The sequence below is a fragment of the Saccostrea echinata genome, unplaced genomic scaffold (genome assembly GCF_033153115.1).
Source record: "Saccostrea echinata isolate AGI-Se365-2 ecotype Australia unplaced genomic scaffold, CSIRO_AGI_Sech_v1 ptg000001l, whole genome shotgun sequence".
Classification (NCBI taxonomy): Eukaryota; Metazoa; Mollusca; class Bivalvia; order Ostreida; family Ostreidae; genus Saccostrea; species Saccostrea echinata.
This window is the reverse complement of record NW_026889750.1, coordinates 29,639,668-29,660,359: the sequence shown is the minus strand read 5'-3', so window position 1 is coordinate 29,660,359 and position 20,692 is coordinate 29,639,668. Positions and strand designations below refer to the sequence as shown.

The following is a 20,692-nucleotide window of genomic DNA, read 5'->3' as shown; positions in this document are numbered from 1 at the left end:
GATACAATATAACTTGCATTTTTTTTGAAAAGCTAATTGTTTTAATATTTATATATAAATACTTAAGTTCATCTACCTGGTTTAAGGAATGTGAATGTAAAATTAGCAAGATTGATTCTGTAATGAAATTAAATATTTTGATGGAATCTGTATTAAAGATTAAAAACAAGTATGGAATTATAATATCTAATTTTAAAGTAAAATGTAATCTCAATATTTATTTGAAATTAGTACTGTACCTTGAACACACTTGTTTTGGAAAACATATTAGAGTTTATATTAAAAAATACAATCAAGTATGGCATTATTAAAGGATATTTAATTTTTTTTTTAATATTCAATCAATTCCCACATTAAAAAAAAAAAATATCTGGAAAAAAATCCAGGTAAAACTTAATTTCAGTTTAATTACATTCAGTGATGCTTAAAGTGAAAATCGTGATATACAAATGTAATTTAAAAATCAAGTTCCAATTAGCAAAATTTGCAATTCCTTTTGGTACTTTTCAGCTATTTTTAGCTGGACCTCACAGCTCTGGCAAAATGGGAACACACCGTTGTACCGGTATTTTCTTGACAAATTTTTCTCGCAATTTTCTATCAACGGTCAACCTATATCATTCAAAATATCAGTATACACAGGGTTTTTTTAATGAACAACACACAGGCTTCACTCAACATCCATAGAGAATCAATGTCTGATAAAAATAAGTTGTGAAGAATAAATACAAATTAATAAGCTATGAATATTAAATACATGTATGCATAAAAAATCTGCATAAATGAACTTTTCAATACTCTCCCATAAAAAAACCTGCAGTTCACATGCTGATTACATATGGAAAGAACGAAGAAGTCTCTAAAACAAGTCTCTTTAAGAAGAACTAGGCACTTCATTTAAAACAACAAGATTTCAATGTCTGTATCATGCAATTCAACTGTTGGATGAAGATTTTTTTTTACTGTATATGGAATTAACTCCCCACCCCTTTTTTTCTTTTTTAGATTTCTGCTTTTCACACTGATCTTCAGTGGGAAAATTCAAACAGAACTAATCATTTAAAATGCATATAAACTGACAGAAACAACACAGCTGCGGGCATATCAAACTTCTCAACAATGTATTAGGGCAAAAATAAAAATCCGAATATACAGTATTGACAAAAATAAAACGAACAAAAAAGGAGAAATATGAAATTGGGACTAATTAAGTTAGTAAGTTTTTTTGTCTACAATACAAAATGAGTCTCGCAAGCCTTCACACTGAATTAAGATTTCTCATGACCCACATGTTCACTTATGCCTAAATTCAGAGACAGCACACCAAAATGTGCATTGTTTTATTATGTTAAATTTTTAAAAAATGATTTTTCCTTTTTTGCTAGTGAATTGGATTCGAATATAATGACACTGTGATTTGACACTATGTGTATGGGTGACCTTGCAGAATAAAATACTCTCACAAACTTAAACACTTTCAAGTAGATTTCTGGTTCGTACTTCTACATGTAACAAACCAACCAAAAGAGATATGAAATATCAGACTTAAACATGTATTCAAGCATTTAAGCAACCAAATAAACCCAAAACTGAAACTTGAAGCAGTCATGGTTTTATATATATTTGGTACAGTGTGTATCCAATGCAGAGATATGGTTTGGAGAAAAAAAAAAGCACACACACAAACAGACCCTGAATAACAAAGATATGATTGTAATTGCAGGGCTCCCTGATCTGTGTTCAAAAGAAAGAAAACTACATGAATTTATTGATGATCTACTGATTTCAATCAATTAGAAATTCATTTTTTCCCCTTGTATTTTATGAGCATATTGAAGCTCTTGTGAATATAACCAGAAATACATAAGTAACACAGTTAAAAATTTAATCTGTACCAGCCACAATGAATATGTTATTGAAACAAAATAAAATCTCGGATATATGAGACATCTTAAATAAATAAACTGGGACAATTAATTCACATATACTAAACCTAATCTACAACAATAAATAAAACAGGAAATTTACATCAAACAAAATAGTCATGTCAAAACAAGAGTTAATGATAATGGGGTTTTATCATATTGGGTGCTACTAATTAAACTCTACAACATAAAATAATGAAACTCATTCACCATAACAGTCAATGGCTACACCACATAAATGATAATTGTTGATTAAAATGGTCTAACAACAAAGAAAAACATAATAATGCACATGTCCACTTCATAACGCATTTAAGTAGTATTTCTTTGTTTATAAGATAATGTGCAATGCCACAAATCTTACACAGAATTTCAGTCATACTGACGTAACCTACAAACCTTCAAAATACATCAACTTCTACAATTCTAATAAATTTATGACCCCAAAATATGCATATATTTCACTAACTGAATACATAATGCATATTTTACTTTACTGAAAACATATACATGTATGTCATGTAATTCTCAACAAATTATTAAAAATTGTAAAATACTTTCCCCACATATCTGTTTCTCATGCTTAACAAAACTTTAAAAAACATAAATAATTGATATAAAAAGCACTTTCAGTATGTATATTATGAAATCCTGTGTTTAACACATATAAAATTAAACAGTAAAACAATAAGACATTTTTTTAAAATTTATTTTCCAAGCCTTCTGCTACTGTAAATCTGGTGCTGGAATATAACTACTTAAAGTTTACATTAAAAACCATAATATTATAATGAGCAAATGCAATAAAAATGCTTCTATCATCTAATTGTGCTAATTAATTCTTATCATTAGTCATGGATGTATTTTTCTTAGATTGTGATATGTTGTCTATAATGAAGTAGGTGCTGTGGGCTCTTTTAAATGACAACAAAGAGTTAGACCACTGGTAGTTTATCATAATCATAAATAAACTCAGCTGACACGCTGTGTTTTCTTCGTCAGAAACCCAGCTGACAATCAACACCTAGTCAGCTGACAATGACAGCCCGCTGTCATCTCTTGAGATTAACATCATGATGCTGACATCATCTCTCCTGCTCCAAGCACCACATTACCACATGTGGCACCCTCCACCAGTTTTATATCACTATCCTCTATCTTTACTGGAGGCACTATATTACTGTCACATATATGACCCACTGTTTGTTTTGTAACGAGGTCATTTGGCTGAAAGCAGTCATCAGTTAAAGAATCAATACTTCTCTGCCCAACAACCAAGGACTCAGCCAAAGGAACACTCGCTGCAGCCATATTTTCAGAATCTCTGGACTCTCTGGAAATCTCTCTAACTGAGTGACCAGAGTGATCCGAGTCAGATGACCTTACTGTGGAATCGGAGCTGCTGCGTTCCGTTGTGTATTCTGATTTTTCACTCAGAGTCTCGGACATTCGGACCAACTCGTCTAGACACTGGTCTGTTCCACTGGCATTTTCCATGCTCTCTGTGTGGCTAGCCTGGCGAGACATCTCACACATGGCACTCTCTGTTGCTGATATACCATCACTGGTTGACACTCCACCATCGCTATTCTCCTCTACAGATGGGGTGTATACTCTCAGTTTTATCTGAGCACCATCTTCATAATATTTCTATAAAAATCAAATGATACATGTAAAAGATGTAAACTATTTATAAACTTGATAAATATAAAGCATACACACGTTAATAAGCTGAAAAAATAAGTAATTTTACAATATGAACATGCACCCAATCAAGAGGGGTATGGGATACTTTCTAAAGATTTTTCTTTATTTCCATGTAAAACTTTGACTCCCTATTCCTCTCCTATGCCCCAAGGTCCAGACTTTAAGCAAATACTACACTACTTGGGGATGGTTTGACTAATTGTGGCCCTGCTGTTCTACAGAAGAAGCTTTGAGATTTTCCTCTCTACATTCCCAAGTAAAGTTTTGGCCCTAGTCAATTTAAACAAACTTAATTCTGCACTACATAAGGATGGTTGCATAATATGCATGTTATGTACAATGCGGACATTGACAAGCTCAAGAAAAGGATGTAATTATGACTTATCATGGCCTTGCTGTTCCCAAGAATTTTTTTAAAAATGTTATTTCAAATGTCCATGTAAAACTTTACCTATATTTCGCCCACCCTATTCCCAGGGGGCAGAGGGAACCATGATTTGAAGAAATTAAATTCTGCACTACCAGAGGATGTTTGCATATTTTAAAAATATGAATCATAACCCTCTTGTTCTTGAAAAGAATATTTTTGAAGATTCTTTTGTAAATATATCCCCATGCAAAACTTTGAACCCCTACTGAGGGTTCAAAGTTTGGGGATTATGAATTGAACAAACTTGAATCTATATTCAATGAAGAAGCTTTCCGATAAAAATTTGTCTCCTGGCCCACTGGTTTCTGAGAATATTTTTTGAAGATGCCACTCATGAATTACATGTATTTCCTTGTGCAAGAGGATGTGGCCTTTCATTTAAATAAATCTGAATTCCCTTCATCCAAACATGCTTTGTGGCAAGTTTGGTTGAATGCTCCAGTGGTTCTGGAGAAGAAATTCAAAAAGTGAAAGTGTACAAATAATTAACGGAGATGACACCAGACACTCTTTGATCATAAATGCTCACTTGAGCCTTTTGCTCAGGTAAGCTAGTAAAAAATACTTGTTCTACTTGCCTTTCTAGCATGGAGCTGTTCTAGAGATGCTGGAATTTCTGATATATTTGAAGGGGCATTTAGGTTAAGTGAGGCAAATTGGGAGAAAATCTGTGGTGGGTGGGTCAATGACTTCATCTGAAAGCAAACAAACCAAACATGTTGAAAAATTTGCAAACTTAAGGCATTTCAAACAGATAAATGCATATCACTGAAATTTCCTTGTACAAAAAAGGGCTTAAAAAAATCAACATGCATGCTTGATTTATTACTTCAAATAAAATATCATGTTCCAAGTTTTTTATCATAATTAACCCACATACCATTTTCTTCAAATAATATTGACATCAGAGAAAACAAACAATGAGTAAATAGATATTTCTGGCTTTTGTCTACCTCCCATTTATTACTTTGTATGGGTTAATCTATGTTAAGTTTTATGTTATTTATGCTCATGACTGTAACCTTGAAGTGAATTGAACTGACTGAAGGGAAATGTGTTAAGATGTATGACACTCACCACTGACTGTTTACGACCTTTCTTGCTTGGTCTTTTGCATCGCCTTAGCCGGCGATCTGGAAATTCTTCATCCTCATCCTTCTTCAGAAGGACATATTTTCCGTCTTCTAGTTCATTAGATATGGCAGCTAAAAATGAAACCAAAAAAGTCATAAATGTCCGAATTTTAAAGTATGCAGGGTGCCAGCTATAAAGACTTATTAACTCCGTTAAACCAAATCAATTCAGAAAAACTATTTCATGAGTAATAATAATTTTTAAAGAAGTTTGAAATCTTTTCATTTTTCACAATTATGGCAATGGTGCAACTTTCTTACACATTCAGTTTGTATGATATGTTTATAACCCAATCTCACAGAATTGCAGTTGTAAGTACATGTACGTTTTCATGCATGTCTTGTCCTCTATTCACCATTACACAGAAACATAAGATAATAAGCTATGTTGTATAATCTTACTAAGCATCACACACATAACATTCACAATTAATTAATAAAACAATCAATATAAAATCATATTCTCTAATTATGTGCTCTGTGCTTCAAATTTGGAAATTTTACCAAATACCTAAACATTCCTTGAGAAGTGATCACTTCATGAGATGGAAATTTAAAAAAAAAAAAAAAAAAAAAAAAAAGAACTTAAAAAATTTGATTTCATTGAGATGGAAATTACACATTGTATCTGCTTTTGAAATATTGTACATATACATTCAATGTTTGTTATATGTACTTTGTTAAGATATTATGTGGCACAGTGCACAGGTACATATAATTTTTAAATGGGGGAATATATGGGTAAGGTATAAGCAACCAAAAGCAATAAAAATGTAACATTGCTCACAAATAAATGTATTTTATGCCCTGCATCAAAAATCTGTCTAGTAGTAGGTAATGTTGCTTTCTCTTAGAGTTTTAAAGTAGAAAGCATGCATACAAAAATTGACCTGGGCATTATACTTTAGGCCATCATTAAAAATATCTTTGTTTCCCCTAACCCGACCCTAAAATCTGAAGTTGGGTAGGTAGGTAGGTAAATTATTTTTTTTTTCCGACAGCAGTTATGAAAATACATTCTAAAAAATTGAATAATATCTTTATAAATAAGAAAGAACAAAAGATACCGATTTTTAAACTGAATATCATCCTAATGAAATTTAAAAGCAACATGTATGGTAAATAAATTCACAAATATTATTCATTTGAACTTATGAAATATCGCAGGCCAGTGTAAATTTACTGAAATCGAATATTTACAAAAAGACAAGATTCGCAAATACTCAACCATCGGACATCCGAGTATATTTTTCAAACCTTCTATCATCATTAAGTGGTTACACAGGCAAAATGTCAAGGGTTCCGCGTGGCACAGTGGTTCTAGAATGTTTCATTTTGGAGTCAGGATGTAATTTAGAAGCTTATTCTAAGTCACAGGTCCCGATGTGGGACGTGGAGACTGGTTAGTCGAATGAGACCGTAAAAACGTAGCTCGGTCCAGTGTCGCACATAAAGACGGAGGTCCAGTGTCACAGTCTAGATGTTGAAGCGAAAAAGATCCCTTACTGATGCTTAATGATCAATGGCCATAAATGGCAAGCAAAAGTTTAAATTTGGAGCCCTCCACCAGGTAGATGTTCAAATGTTGTCGACCCAACAATTTTTAAAGGGATTTTAAAGCAAAGAAACTACCTATTATCAAGGGCCTAACTAAAGAAAAATGCACTGGATGTCTCAGGAGGCTGTAACATAAACCAATTTTAAAGATTTTAACACTATCTGGAAAGAGTTACTTGTATAACAATATTTAATTCAACCAAATCATATCTAATCAAAGTACTTAGGAGTACAGAGAGCCGGGCTTATTAGTCCCCTACCGGTGAAACCGGAGGGGACTATAGGTTTCCTCTGAGTCTATCCGTCCGTCTGTCTGTCTGTCCGTCCGTCTAGCTGTCTGTCCCTCTGTCAGTCTGTCCCACTTGGTTTTCCGCACTTTTTCCCTAAACGCTTGCAGATATTGAGCTGATTTTTGGTATGTGAGTGTATCTTGATGAGTTACAGATCAAGTTTGCATTTCGTTCCGCTTCATTGATTTTTGACGGAATTACGACCTTTTCAATTTTTACGGGTTTTCCGCAATTTTCTTCTAAACACTTGTAGATATTGAGCTGATTTTTGGTGTGTAGCTTTACCTTGATTAGTTATAGATCAAGTTTGCATTTCGTCCTGCTTCATTAATTTTTGACGGAATTATGGCATTTTCAATTTTTAACGGGAACGGAACCAGATTACACTTGCCGGTAGGGGTCTTTTATTGCTAATGCAATACTCTCAGAATGCTTGTTTACAAAGCTGTTTTTTTTTTTACATGAGCCATACCTGTACATTGTATTAACAGCTAAATAATGAGCTCTGCAGACATTGGAAGAATATGTACAAACAATTATAAAAATAATAATAATAATAATAAAAATAAGGGTTCAATGACATCTTAACTTATTTGAAAAAATTGTTAAAAATCTTATGTAAAATTGATTTTAAAATATCAAAATAAATGATAAACCAATTAGTTTTTGGGACCTAAAACCACACTCTGAATTTATCAGGGTCAGAGTCGTATGTATCTGGTTCCCTCTCCTGCTTTTCTCCATCTTTGTAGAGAACTAGGCTACGACAACATTGACTATTAAAAAACATTACACAGATGAACTATGGTGTTTGACTTTGGACTGAAGTTTTCAAAGTCATTACTACTGATGTTTATTTGTATAGATAAAACTTCGTTTCATTTTTGTTGCTTTATTTAGCATTTGTATTATCTTAAAAGTGGTTGAGAGTAAGTACTATATTTTTACACGTAACTTTAATTTGGCGACTATGGGGTCAACACTTCCTGCATTGAACAGGCTGACAATAGCCGGCAATTGCTCTTTGAGCAATAAGCCCGGCTAAAAATGACTAAAATGCCATATATTTTGGTGTCCAGATAGGGTCATTTGCAAAAGCTCAACAGCACGTTCAGAAAAAAAAACACGCCGTCGCACTAACACACACCACGCCGTCACGCTAACACACAACACGCCGTCGCGCTATCACAAAGTTGTGTTAGTGAGTTGTGTGACAGCGCGACGGCATGTTGTGTTACTGCAACAGCGTGTTGTTTGAAAGCGTGTTAGCACGACGTCATATTGTGTATAAGCGTGATGGCGTGTTTCGTATAATTGTGATAGCAAGATGGCGTGTTGTTTGTTAGCGCGATGGCGTGTTTTTCTGAACGCGCTGTTGAGCTTTTGCAAATGGCCCTATCCGGACACCATACTATATCTAATGTTATAGTCACGAAGTTTAACCCACAAATAAAAGGAATGAAGAAACGACGTCTGAATTATATTTATCAAAATGAAATAAATAATAAATACAAAGACAGAATTACAACTCCTGTGGTCCCATATAGTAAAACTAGGATCATGCATGAACTGTTTATTAGATCAAACCGAATGAAATGCAGTGAAATTTTTTGATATGTATACACAACTTACACAAGATGGGCCCCTCATCTGCTCATGAGGCAGGCTTTGCTATGCTTACTAGTACCTACATGTACATTAATTTTAGTAGACAAATTTGTAAATACCATTGAAACAAACCTTAGTCATGGTATATTTTATTCACGAAATGTTTCAAGAGTGTAGGATTCTAATAAGTTAAAGATACATAATAAGATTGAAACATCGCCGAAGTTTTATAACACTAACTTAACCTCTGTGGCCACATGTTGTGGGCGCCAAATCAATGTAGAAAAAAAGCTGCCGTTCTGATAAAAATGGATTTTGATGAAATTGTATTTTATAAAGTTAATAAACAATAAAAAAAAGAAAATATTTGAATAATCTTGTTTAAAAAAACTTTTCAGTCGGCGGGATTTAAGTGGGTCGGTCGCGTTAGGGGAAACAAAGGTATTTTTTATTTTGGCCTTATAATGGGTATTTTCTCTGCTTTATTTTTTCCCCCTTTGGATTGCCCTCATGCACAAGATACAAATTTTTAAAAAAAAAGTACCGTATTCTATGAAAAGGCACATATCCCAAATGTGACAAAACACTTTGAGCAAATTCTAAATGGGACAAACTCATTTTTTAATGTGTACATTGTAAATCTATTGCAAAATATCTCAAGGTATACAATAATAATATAAGCCTCTAACTATTTCAAAGTTATAATCCAGGGTTGTAAATGACAGACAAATTTGATCAGAGTAAATGAGCCTTGAAATCAAGTTCCAGTATGTGAAAACTGTGATTAATACTGAACAAAACAAAAGGACAACTAAAACATACATTTCATCATTGGTTAAAATGATATAAAAGTAACCTGTCTCTAAATAATGTCTAATTAAATTAATAAAACCTCAGTTACCTGGTGATTCCCCAACTCCTTAATAGAAAGTAGAGTAGAGTTATAAATCTACAATCCACTATGGTTTTAACTATTCCAAATTCCATTTTTGTTCCAAATTTTTTCTCATTAATGTAACTTGGTATCATTTCTGTTTATGTCCAATAAATATGCACCAATTGTATGTGCCAAATGAATGTACCATTTTTTAAACAATGTTTACAGACATGTACATTACGTTGCCATAAATTTGTATACAAAGATCTCCACTTTAGGTTTATGTCTAACTTTTTTTCCATTGAGCAATGTAAAATTTCATTACAAAACAAAACTTAAAGTATACCTTTGATGAGAGACCAGCCAGATGCTCGGGGAGAGGGTTCCGTGTCGTCTATTGTCTCATCAGCTGCAGTGTTAAACTTCTTCAGATAATTAATCAGGGTGTTACACAGGTTCACCTCATCTTCAAATGGCTTTCGAGCTGTTCCATAAACCTCCCTAAAATATTCCAAGGTACATGTATATATACAAAGCAAATATCTGAGAACCTTTCCTTGACATCTAAAATCAATAACATTTCATGAGCTTGTAAATGTATTACGATATCCTTTGATGGCTGCTTTCCTCAAAAAGAGATTAAAAATTATATTATCAATATTTTGTAAATTACATGTATTATATTTAGAAAAACCACAAATAATATATTCCAAACAAATGGTCAATGTGCCAAAATGCCCATCTGAGTCATTTTAGTCCTGCTGTTCTTCATCAACAGGTTTATTTTTTTAATTTCCATCTTTAATTTCACAAAAATTTTAACTCCATATTGTGGACCAAAATCTAGCCTTAAGGGAGCTATGATTTATTCAAAGTTGAATCCACACAACACTGGAATGCTTCAATATCAATCAATCAACATACTCCTGCTGTTCTGGAGATTTATTTTTCCTGTACACATGAATTATATAAAATTTGGGTCCCTAATTTCAGCTCAACCCTAACCCCAGGACTCAATAATTTAAAAAAAATGATTCCATACAACGTAGATATGTTTTGCTTATATATATGATTTAGTGTGGTCTTGCCAATCTTGAAAAGATTTCTTCCTATATAATCCCTGGTAAAATTCTGATCCCCTTTTGTACCCTCAACCTATTCATGAAGAACCTGTTCTGAAAAATTTGCTGTTCATCAGAGGAAGAATTTTAAAGATGTTACCTTTTTTATTCCTATGTAAATCTTTGATCTCATTTTGTGGCCCAACCCAATCTATGGGCCATGATTTGAACACACTTGAATCTACACTACCTGAGGATCCTTCCAAATTAATATGACTAATCATGACCTAGCTAATCTTAAAGAAGATTTTTAAAGAGTTTTTTTCCCCGTAATTATTCCTATGTGAAAATTTGATCTCCTGCTGCTATTAAAAAGGTCTTTTTACTGTCTGTTATATAATGTTACAGTGGTCCTCCAGAAAATCACCCACAGTTATATGAATATAACCATTTTTATATGTACAGGTTTGTGACTCTAGAAGTGCCCAGAGTTCAAAGGGGACTACAATGCTACACTGTACATGATATGCCAAATGCTATGATACATTTCAAATCTGATGAATTCATATATTCATTGTGACTATAAAATGCCTCTACATAGTTCTATAACTTACAGATCTTGCTGGAATGACTCCATAGTGTTCCTTCTCTCTTGCTTCTTGATCAGGCCTTCCTGCCTCTTGACTTTAATCTCCTCTTGTTTGACATCCTGATATTCTTTTTCAGAAGCTTTATAATCCTGGACCATTCTCCTCTTTATTTCATGTAATTCGTCCAGTTCTACAAGTGCATACAGGTATTTTGCAACATTTCAGCATGAAGACTCGAAGACATTCAAAGAGCATTAAACATCGAAAAAACACATAACAACAAATTACAAGTCTTGAAACACTTTTTTCCACTTTAGAGTTTATTAGTGAATGATTTTTATTCATTGAAATACATGTACTGTATTTGATTTGGGGAAAAAATATTCAAAAAGAAAATTCTCAATTTGAAATCGATAAAATTATTGAATCATATCAAGTTTCTCCCTACTAGCAGAGAAAAGATAATTGATACAATGTTATCATTAAGAGTTCACCTCTCTTAACCTGGTCCAGCTTTAATTTCCTGTCATGGTTACTTCTTCTGATGCTGTCTTCTTCCATTCTTATCCGGTTTACAACCTTCTGCAATCGCTGGAATGGAAATTAACTACTTTACCAAATGACCTACCATAACTCAGAACGAAAAAAAAGATTTCTGCAACAGTTCTTTTAAATACTTTCAAGGGTACATGTACTTACATCTCTCTCCTCCCGTAACTGTCTCTGCCTTTCTCGAACATCATCCATTTCTTTCTTCTGTGCAACATACTGACTAAAATAAAAAATAAAAGATGTATGTTTACATGATAGTAAGCCTCTTGTATCCTGGCGATTCTTGTCCTATTTTTTCTTGGATTCACTACATATATTTTATTGTTAGAACTCCAGTACCCAATGATGTATATATATTGTTCAAAGTCTCAATCATTAGAGTTTACCATTTAGTGACTGTAGAGAAATCTCTCTGAGCAAAAAATTGAGGTCAGGCAAATGGTCAGCTATTCGTTTACACATGGTCTCCTATCAGTATTCAGAGACAATGAAATACCTGTACGACTATCACAGTAAGCTAAGTATAAAACAGAAAAATAGAAATCATTTTTACATTTTGTATGTATAATGATGGATTAATTCTCCTTTAAAGATACCTACACAAGAACTTTTTTGGAGCGCTGGAGCTTGTCTATTTCTGCTACAATTTTTTTCTCTTCTGACAGCTTAAAGTTGGTCCTCTTCAATTGATATTCCAATTTCCTACAGAGTATACCATTGTTAACATAAAGTAGGATTTTCCATTAATGCAATTTACTATATGTGTTAAAATTTGGTTTCTCGAATAGCATATACATTATCAACATTCCATTACATATTGTAAATGAATCCAACCACTCTTGGAAGTCAATTAAATGCTTATTAGCTTGCCAATGGGTATATTATTAGTACCCCGGTAAATGCATATGTTTATTTATAAATACACTGGTACATACTTTTGTTTTATCAATTATGAGTTATAATGTGCTTAATTTTGAAAGTCAACTGATATACAAAATATATCATTCAATTGAAAAGAAAAAACCAAAACTATTTTTTTCTGGATAAAAGTAAACTCCTTGTCCATGAATGTTCAAGATAACAAATATTTTGCTGCTTACTTATATCAAAATAGAAGTACAATGTTTTATTATTTCTATTTTTAAGTTTACATAACACATACATGTATATCCTCTTGTGACAGAAAACAAATGATATTCCATACATTGGATTTCCCAATTAAAAACCTCTGGTAAATTGAGAAAGCTTTCAATGTGAAGACAATTTTACATAAAAGTCCTCTTTAATTACTTCTTATGAGTTTTGTAAGTAAGTACATGTAATCTTTATTTTGTTAGGAAATTTGGAAGTTGAATCTCAACTCTGAAATCTTGATCTAGCCATTTTCAGATAGTTCCACCAATGACAATATTTGTATTTGTTTTTTTTCCTTTCTTCAGCATGCATACCAACAATAAATAACTGATCATGTAAGTTTTTGTGCTAAAAAGCATTAGTTTCAATAATGGCCTCAACTTACCCGACAGCATCATCAATCTTCTTTTCATTTTTATACACTAGGTTTGACTGTAACCTATCTAATGCAGCTCTCTGTAAAGACAAACATATGAGAATTCTACCCATATCAAATTTAAATTTGCCTTGTATCTGGAAATAAAACCAAGCAATTCCATGAAATTTACCCTCTTTGTAACATCTGCAGTGAGAGCTCGGATTTCTGTATCTATTGTCTTCAATGTGTTGATGATCTCGATTTTCTCACTCCTTTTACTTGCAATGTCACCTTTCTGACTTGGCTGCAGTTTTTTCTGGAAAGTTCATTAAAGTCAAAATATTCTCTTATACAGTTACTACATTATCTTGAAAAACTGTCATATTACTGCATTTTTTTTTACTTCTTAAATCAATTATTTTACAAGAACAGATGATTTCACAATAGATGTGTCTAAAACTAAAATTAAAACTTCCTACCAATTCATTCTCCAGGTCACGTATTCTACTGCTGAGTTGTTCCAACTCTTCTTCAAATCTTTTCTTATTTGGAGGTTTAACCTTCTTTATGGCAACTAAATTAGAGAAAAAATACTTAATGTTCATGGTTCAAAGAAAACAGAAGCTATACAGGGATCAAACATATTGATTTGAGTAATTGCATCCATGTAATTTTAAAATGTTTCTCAAAAATGTTCCCATCATATATTTCTACATCAAACTTGCACATCTACATGCATTTTGGCCCCACCCTAACCGTAAATACTGAGACTAACTTGAATGTACACTTGTACTAATTTTTTGTTATTCCAAAAAGAACAAATGAGAGGCCCATGGGTCTTGACAGTCACCTGAGTAATTGAAGCACCTGTTGTCCAATGTAACTTCAATACATTGCAGAGGACTTGGATCCTCCCAAAATTCAAATAACCCCCTTCTCAACCCAACTTTGTCATCTGAGAAACTGCCGCATCTGCTGTACAGTGTATCTTCAATACATTGTAGCAGACTTTTGATTTTGACACACAAACACCCAAAAAAATCAAATAATCCCCCTCAACCCAACTTTGTCTTCTAGTTCCTTGGTAGTAAAGAATATGATTTTCAAGGAGATGAAATGCATTTTAAAACAACATTTAGCCCCCCTCCCCCTTTAAGGCCTGAATTCCCCAATGGCAGAGGGCATAAAATTCAAAATTCAGGTTGGGGGGTGGGGCTTAATTTGCTTGTTTATCATTTAGATGGCAGCTAGCAAATTATTTTTAAAGATAATTTTCAACTTTCTCTATATACACATATTACATATTGCTCTACCCAAGGAACTGAACATCTTCAGCATTATTTATATGGGTAATAATTTCCACAATTTATATTGAGGCATATGATTGTTAGTTAAATTAATGCATAATATTCTGCATTTATAAGTCCCTCCCTGAGGCCTGGCCTCTTGTGCAGGGTACAAATATTTCACAGTTTATGACACCTCCTTACTTGTTATTGCTATGCACTTAGCTTGGCTCATAAATGCTTGCTGGTAAAGAGAAAGATTTTTGAGATGATATGAATTTTCACCACAAACTGCATAGAAGCCCCACCCTAAGGCATAAACCTCTTGGGTAGAAGTCAGATATTTCACAATTTATGTCAAGATCACAGTTGCTTTTTATTGATATGCATTCTGTTTGTCATCAAAATGCTTTCTAATAAAGGATGATTCTCATAGATTAAATGTATTTTCACTGTGTGCAGAATATATCACCACCCTGTTGTCTAAACCCCCAAGACAGAGGTTCTGAATTTCACAGTTATGTCGAGATCACTTGCTTGTTATTGCTAACCACTCAGTTTGTCTCCTAGATGTTAGCTGGTAAAGAAGATTTTATACATGAAATTTATTATTACAAAATACTATATAAAGCCCTGTCTTGGAGCCTGAACCCCTTGGGCAGGAGTCATGTACATGTATATGGGAATGGAGACGGTATGTCATGGAAGCACTCAGCAATAAAATCAACAAAATATTTAAATTCTGATTGATATGTTTTATTTAATTCTTTTAAACTATGTCTACAATGAATCCACACCCATACACATTTGTACAAAATTTCCCATAATATAATCATTAAAGGTCAACGCTCTGTTCAGTCATTCACTGTTGGTTATAAATACATGTTACAACTTTATTTTCAAAGAATGATCCATGCTTTTAAATATGCACTCTTAATACATGTACCATGAATACATGTATATACTTAATATCAATAATCATGCTCAAGTACTCTTTGCTCCAGTCATTTAATTTCTACAAGGGGATTAATTTACACAAGCATTTTGTTTACATTGACATTGTTTAAAATTTTACCATAAGCATGCATGAAATTCATACTGATTCAGACCTTTGCTTAAACATGTACATGTTTATATCTTTATATTTCATCAATGAGACTCATGGCATTTGTAATTCACGTTTACCTTTTACTTTTAAATATAAAGTCAGGTGCACACTATGCATGTTTACACCTCATGACCCAGCTTTCAATGAACTGAAGATCTTTAAGCAATACAATATTATACTGCATCCTTCCATCCTCTTTAACACCGGATGCCATAAATGCTTCAAACTAATGTATGCCATTGGTCCAAAGTCCTCCTTTCACACTGAACACAATTAAGCTTTTAAACTCATACATATATTGTCCCTTCCCCTCCACTTTAACATTGAATGCTATATAGATTCTCTAACTACATACACTATTGGATATACATAATCTCTGATGCTACCTGGCAATGTTTTTAAGGTTTATCATCCCTCTGTTTGCTAATATAAATTTGCTTTAAAGCTAGTGACTTTCCAATAGCAATCTAGTATAAATAAAATACACACAATTTCAAAATACCTTGTGGGGCCAAATTTGACAGGAATAGCTCTTAAAGGAATAATAGTCATTTATCTCAATGAGAGTTATCTCTCTTATCAGAGGGGTTGATGAACCTTAAGTTGTTCTTGTCATGAGACATGTCTGTCTAAGAATGTAAAGAACACTGCATATTTCCATAATTAACCTTTCAAGAGATACAGTGGGAGGAGAGAGATAAAGGGAATGGCTTTAAAGGATTACTCCCTTTACTTAAGCAGCCTTAGTACCATATGATAATACTAATGCAAAGGTGTGGGACTTATATGTTACAGAAGATTGTAGGAGGTTGTTAAAAGTTAAGATACTCCAGATAATTTGTACTTGTGCCATTTGTCCGCAGAATTCATATTTGGTGCCTTTTTGCTGTGGTTTGAGCACTAATTAATTAATAAATACTGCTACAATATGATTTCTCCTTAAATATGTGATGCATAAGAATACTAAATAAAATAATGATAAATGATCATGATTATTCCAAAAGGTCAATCAACTATTGTACACCTGCAGTAAATTTGACTACATTGAATTAAGTACACAGTGACACACAGTATCATTTCTACTGAATAAGAACTAACATGTACACATGATGGAGATAAATTTACTGGATTTTGAAGTACTGCTGCACCCTCCAACTCCCACCATAGCCTGTACCTAAGTCCTATGGACTTTGCATCATTTTCATACCTAAAGGTTTAATGCTGCCTGGACAAGGTTTTTCAGATTTTACTGAGCCTGATCCAATTTGCAACAAAATACTTAGTACAAAAAATTGACAAGTCTTGGTATACCTAGCAACATTTAATAAATTGGTGAAAAATCAAAAGTATGTATCATGATGTATAGCTGGAAGGTATTTAATACTGGAATGTTTGTCTGGCATCATTAGGAAATTCAAGTGGTGCTCTGTGAATTCTTTTCCCAAAAAGTAAAAATTTTCTGTAGTCTTACATTGTATGTCACCAGGAATGTAATAAAGTTCATAAAGAAAAATCCCTCATGGTTTTTCTGGGTTGATTCATTTTTTTGTTCATGTGATACTATCCTATCATAGATAATTATCACAAAGCTTTTTTATCAATCTTGCTAATATAATAATATAAAAACTTATAATATAATAAAATTCAATGTAATTGAATAACCACCTGCTCTTTCAATAATGATATAGGGAGTGCAGCGAGCTCATTAGACTAATGTGTAAGAACAAATTAAGAAATTCAAACTGAAATCTGTACATTTGCTAAGCAAATTTTTGTGTGAAACCTTTCCAGAATTCTTTTGTACCACAATTCCATGCGATAAAAGTGAATGTATCAGGCCCACAGTTACTGTGAAAATTTAGTTCGAGTGGAGATTTTAAAAGAAACAAAAACATTTCATCTTCTTTACAAATTACCTTTCATTAAATATTGCATTATTTAGAGTCCGTTATAGAAGTGTAACTAACATACAATGTCATATGACATCACAGTCTAGTTGCAGAACTATAGCTCCCCAGAAAAAAAAAATGTTGACAGACCAGAGAGCTACAGTGCCACCCATAGAAAAAACTGTATATTTATTGCGCACAAAAAGTTGCACTCGGTTCTTGATTAATTTCTCCAAATTCTTACCTCAACTACACAAATTAAAGCTCGATTTCAAAAAATTCCTTAGAACCCTATCAACTACTCTTGTACTTGACATCTGCAAGAAGCGCGTTTATTGACGAATTATCTTGTCATCCAAAATGGCAGTATTAATAGGAGAAATTTTGGATGGTCCAGATTTTAGGTCCAGGTTGGCTATAAACAACGATTTTGGGAAATGTTTTGATGTGGAAATAGTTAAACAATATCTTAGGAACACACAGTAAGTAATATTTTGAGATGGCAGTTTAAAAATACAAATAAATAAATCAAGAAACAGCCCACTTTTTTGTGTGCAATAATATACAATTTTTTCAATGGGTGGCACTGTAGCTCTCTGGTCATCCATCCCAATTTTTTCTGACCAGCGAGCTATAGATCTGCAGCTAATCACAGTCTAGACTGGGTCTCATGCGGTAAGAAGTTTGAAGAGGTGGATGAAAGTGAAAAGTGTAAGCTATGTAATAGTTTTTGATGGTATACAACTGCCCTCCCCCACAATAGTCACACCGTATAACAAATTATATATATATAATATATATTTTATACCAATATGTAGCAACAAGGCTGCAGGCATTCAACAAAAACATTTGAAGACAACAAAAATAACATGCATAATGTCAATGTTAAATAAATGCATCGTTAAAGAACATGTAGAAAGAAACAAAAGTTAAACCTCCTACAGTACTGTAATTTTAAAGGAGGGACCAAAAGACTGGTGTTACAGTGATGATCCTAGTTTTGCAAATGCAAGATTAAACATTTTCTAGTTACTTTGCAAGAAATGAATGTACCAAGCTAGGATTTGCATTCTCGGTCTCCATCTGACATAGAATTAAAAGATCATAAGGTTCTAAACGACTCTAAATGAAATTATTCCAAAAATGTAAGGTATTCCCTTGCACTTCGAAATATTTGACATTCTCAGGTGAAAAATAATCAATACAAAGTGAAGCTCCTTTCGTTCTTCAGTAAAACTGGGTGTAGGTTCTTTATGTGTGTAATCAATAATCTAACTCCAAGGTGCATCTAGGTCACAGGTTTCTATGCAACTTGAGCAACCGGGCTAGGCACACACCTGTCGTCATCTTCATTAACAAATGACTGAGGATGTCCTCTTTCCTCTTCATTGCATATGCTTATGCAATACCCTACTTGCAGTGCAACACGAACAAATAGATGTCTTAAGCCAAGGTTATAAATATTTATAATCAAGCACGCTCATAATGCATAATGCATTTGCAAAGGAAAAGTTTTCAATAGTACTTTTAGTAAATGGTCAGATGTATAAATTTAGTCATGATGCTTTGTGTCAGAAACCTCATGGTCTCCAATGACTCATGTTATTTGGCATACACCCATTCTTCTTTCATAGACTTCCTACCCCCGATCCATGCCTTGCATTGCCCGATCCTTACCTTGTGGATCCTCCTCAGTTTCCTCAGGAAGGGCTTCTGCTGGTTCCTCCATTGTTCCTGCAAACACTGTTCCGCAAGTAGTAGCCAAAGACGTTAGTTGCAACAATTGTTTACTTGAGAAACATACGTATTACTACCATCCATGTTATGTGTTACCACGTGATTGAAAACGTCATTCCGATCAAAGTCCTTGTTAATCTGGTCCCCGTCTCCTATTGTTTAGCTGGGAACCAACAAAGGACAAAAGGAGCGGATTTTGAGATGCGATTGACCCTGCTCTTTAATTTAATGAGACAAATTATGAAGAAGGGTCCGGGTATCCTGAAAAAAGGGCAATGATGAATCCTAATTATGTTCCACCTCAAATTTTCCTCAGAATGGAGGACTTAGCTTATACTTGGAAAAATGGCAAGATTGGAAACAAAAGTGAACAACGTTAAGAACAAAATGAGAGTCCCTCACTAGAAAAAAGAAGCTACAGGAGCTACGAAAAAGACTAAAGAGACAGACATATGCTTCATATACAAAGAGCTGGGTTATTGGGCACCTGGCTGTCCTAGGAAACGGAAAGACTTGTGTGGCAAATTTAGGACATTGGGCTAGTGACTGCATAGAAGACAAGGGATTAGGCCTAGTTAAAGAAAACTTGGAGAAAACATAGGAGAAAAACCCTGATTCCTACCAATGTGAAGGACAAACTGAAACGGGAACTCCAGAATATGACTGTGAAGGACAAACTGAAACTGCAGAAGAAAAATTGACTTTGTATTCTTGTGTGAATACAGACATATATTAAATGATTTAAAACTTAAAAACTTATTTTTTTTATTAAAAAAGCTGTAGATGATGGTGTGTACTTATGAACCCCCTTACCTGTACTGGTTGACCTCCCTATCTGCACTCCATTGACCCGCTTATCTCCCCACCTGGACTCAAAACACCCGCCTATCTCCCCACCTAGACTCAAAACACCCAGCCATCCAGGATTTGGGGGAAAAAGACCCCAGACTCAAAACACCCCAGCCAAACCCCATAAAATGCACTCAGTTCACCCCCTATCCAATAACCAATCAAAATCCAGCATTTTGTACATTTGCATATAAAGTGCACTCATTTGACCCCACCTAGGATCTTCCGTTCTAGATGGCTTTAATCCGGACCCAAACAACCGGCGATCCAGGCTCCTAACACAACTAATGTTCATCATCATATTAAGGATTGAAAACACTGTCACAAAGACTTTTGGTAAATATTTACAAATTCATGAAATTAAGGGTTGTACACTGGCTAAAAAAATCATTTGAAAAATATTAAATATGGATTTAATCTTTCATGTCAATTGAAGAAAAAAGAATTTAGTTTTGAAAAATATTTCTAATTATCGTTCAGTTAATTTTAAGAAACAGCACTTTATGTTCAAATGCATGGTTTTCAAAGATTTTAGTCCTTTATGGATGCTCTACAGTGTATCGGGCAAAACTAAGCATATGCTCCTATGGTATGTCAAACG

At 33.6% G+C, this 20,692-nt stretch overlaps 1 protein-coding gene across 2 annotated transcripts; it reads right to left on the bottom strand.

Moving 5' to 3' along the window:
* Window positions 1-243: 243 nt before the first annotated feature.
* LOC133189094 (DNA ligase 1-like) lies at window positions 244-19,360 on the bottom strand. 2 transcript variants are annotated; one of them, XM_061324527.1, is made up of 13 exons: window positions 19,183-19,360; window positions 13,702-13,796; window positions 13,413-13,538; window positions 13,250-13,320; window positions 12,331-12,432; window positions 11,878-11,950; window positions 11,673-11,769; window positions 11,203-11,368; window positions 9,874-10,028; window positions 9,552-9,569; window positions 5,140-5,267; window positions 4,641-4,757; window positions 244-3,575 (listed from the first exon to the last, which is right to left on the bottom strand). In XM_061324527.1, the coding sequence occupies exons 1-13, from the start codon at window positions 19,232-19,234 to the stop codon at window positions 2,997-2,999; spliced, it is 1,779 nt and encodes a 592-aa protein (XP_061180511.1). In that variant the 5' UTR covers window positions 19,235-19,360; the 3' UTR covers window positions 244-2,996. The 2 variants fall into 2 exon arrangements, with proteins under 2 accessions (XP_061180511.1, XP_061180517.1); XM_061324533.1 differs by lacking the exon at window positions 9,552-9,569.
* Between the last annotated feature and the right edge of the window lie 1,332 nt (window positions 19,361-20,692).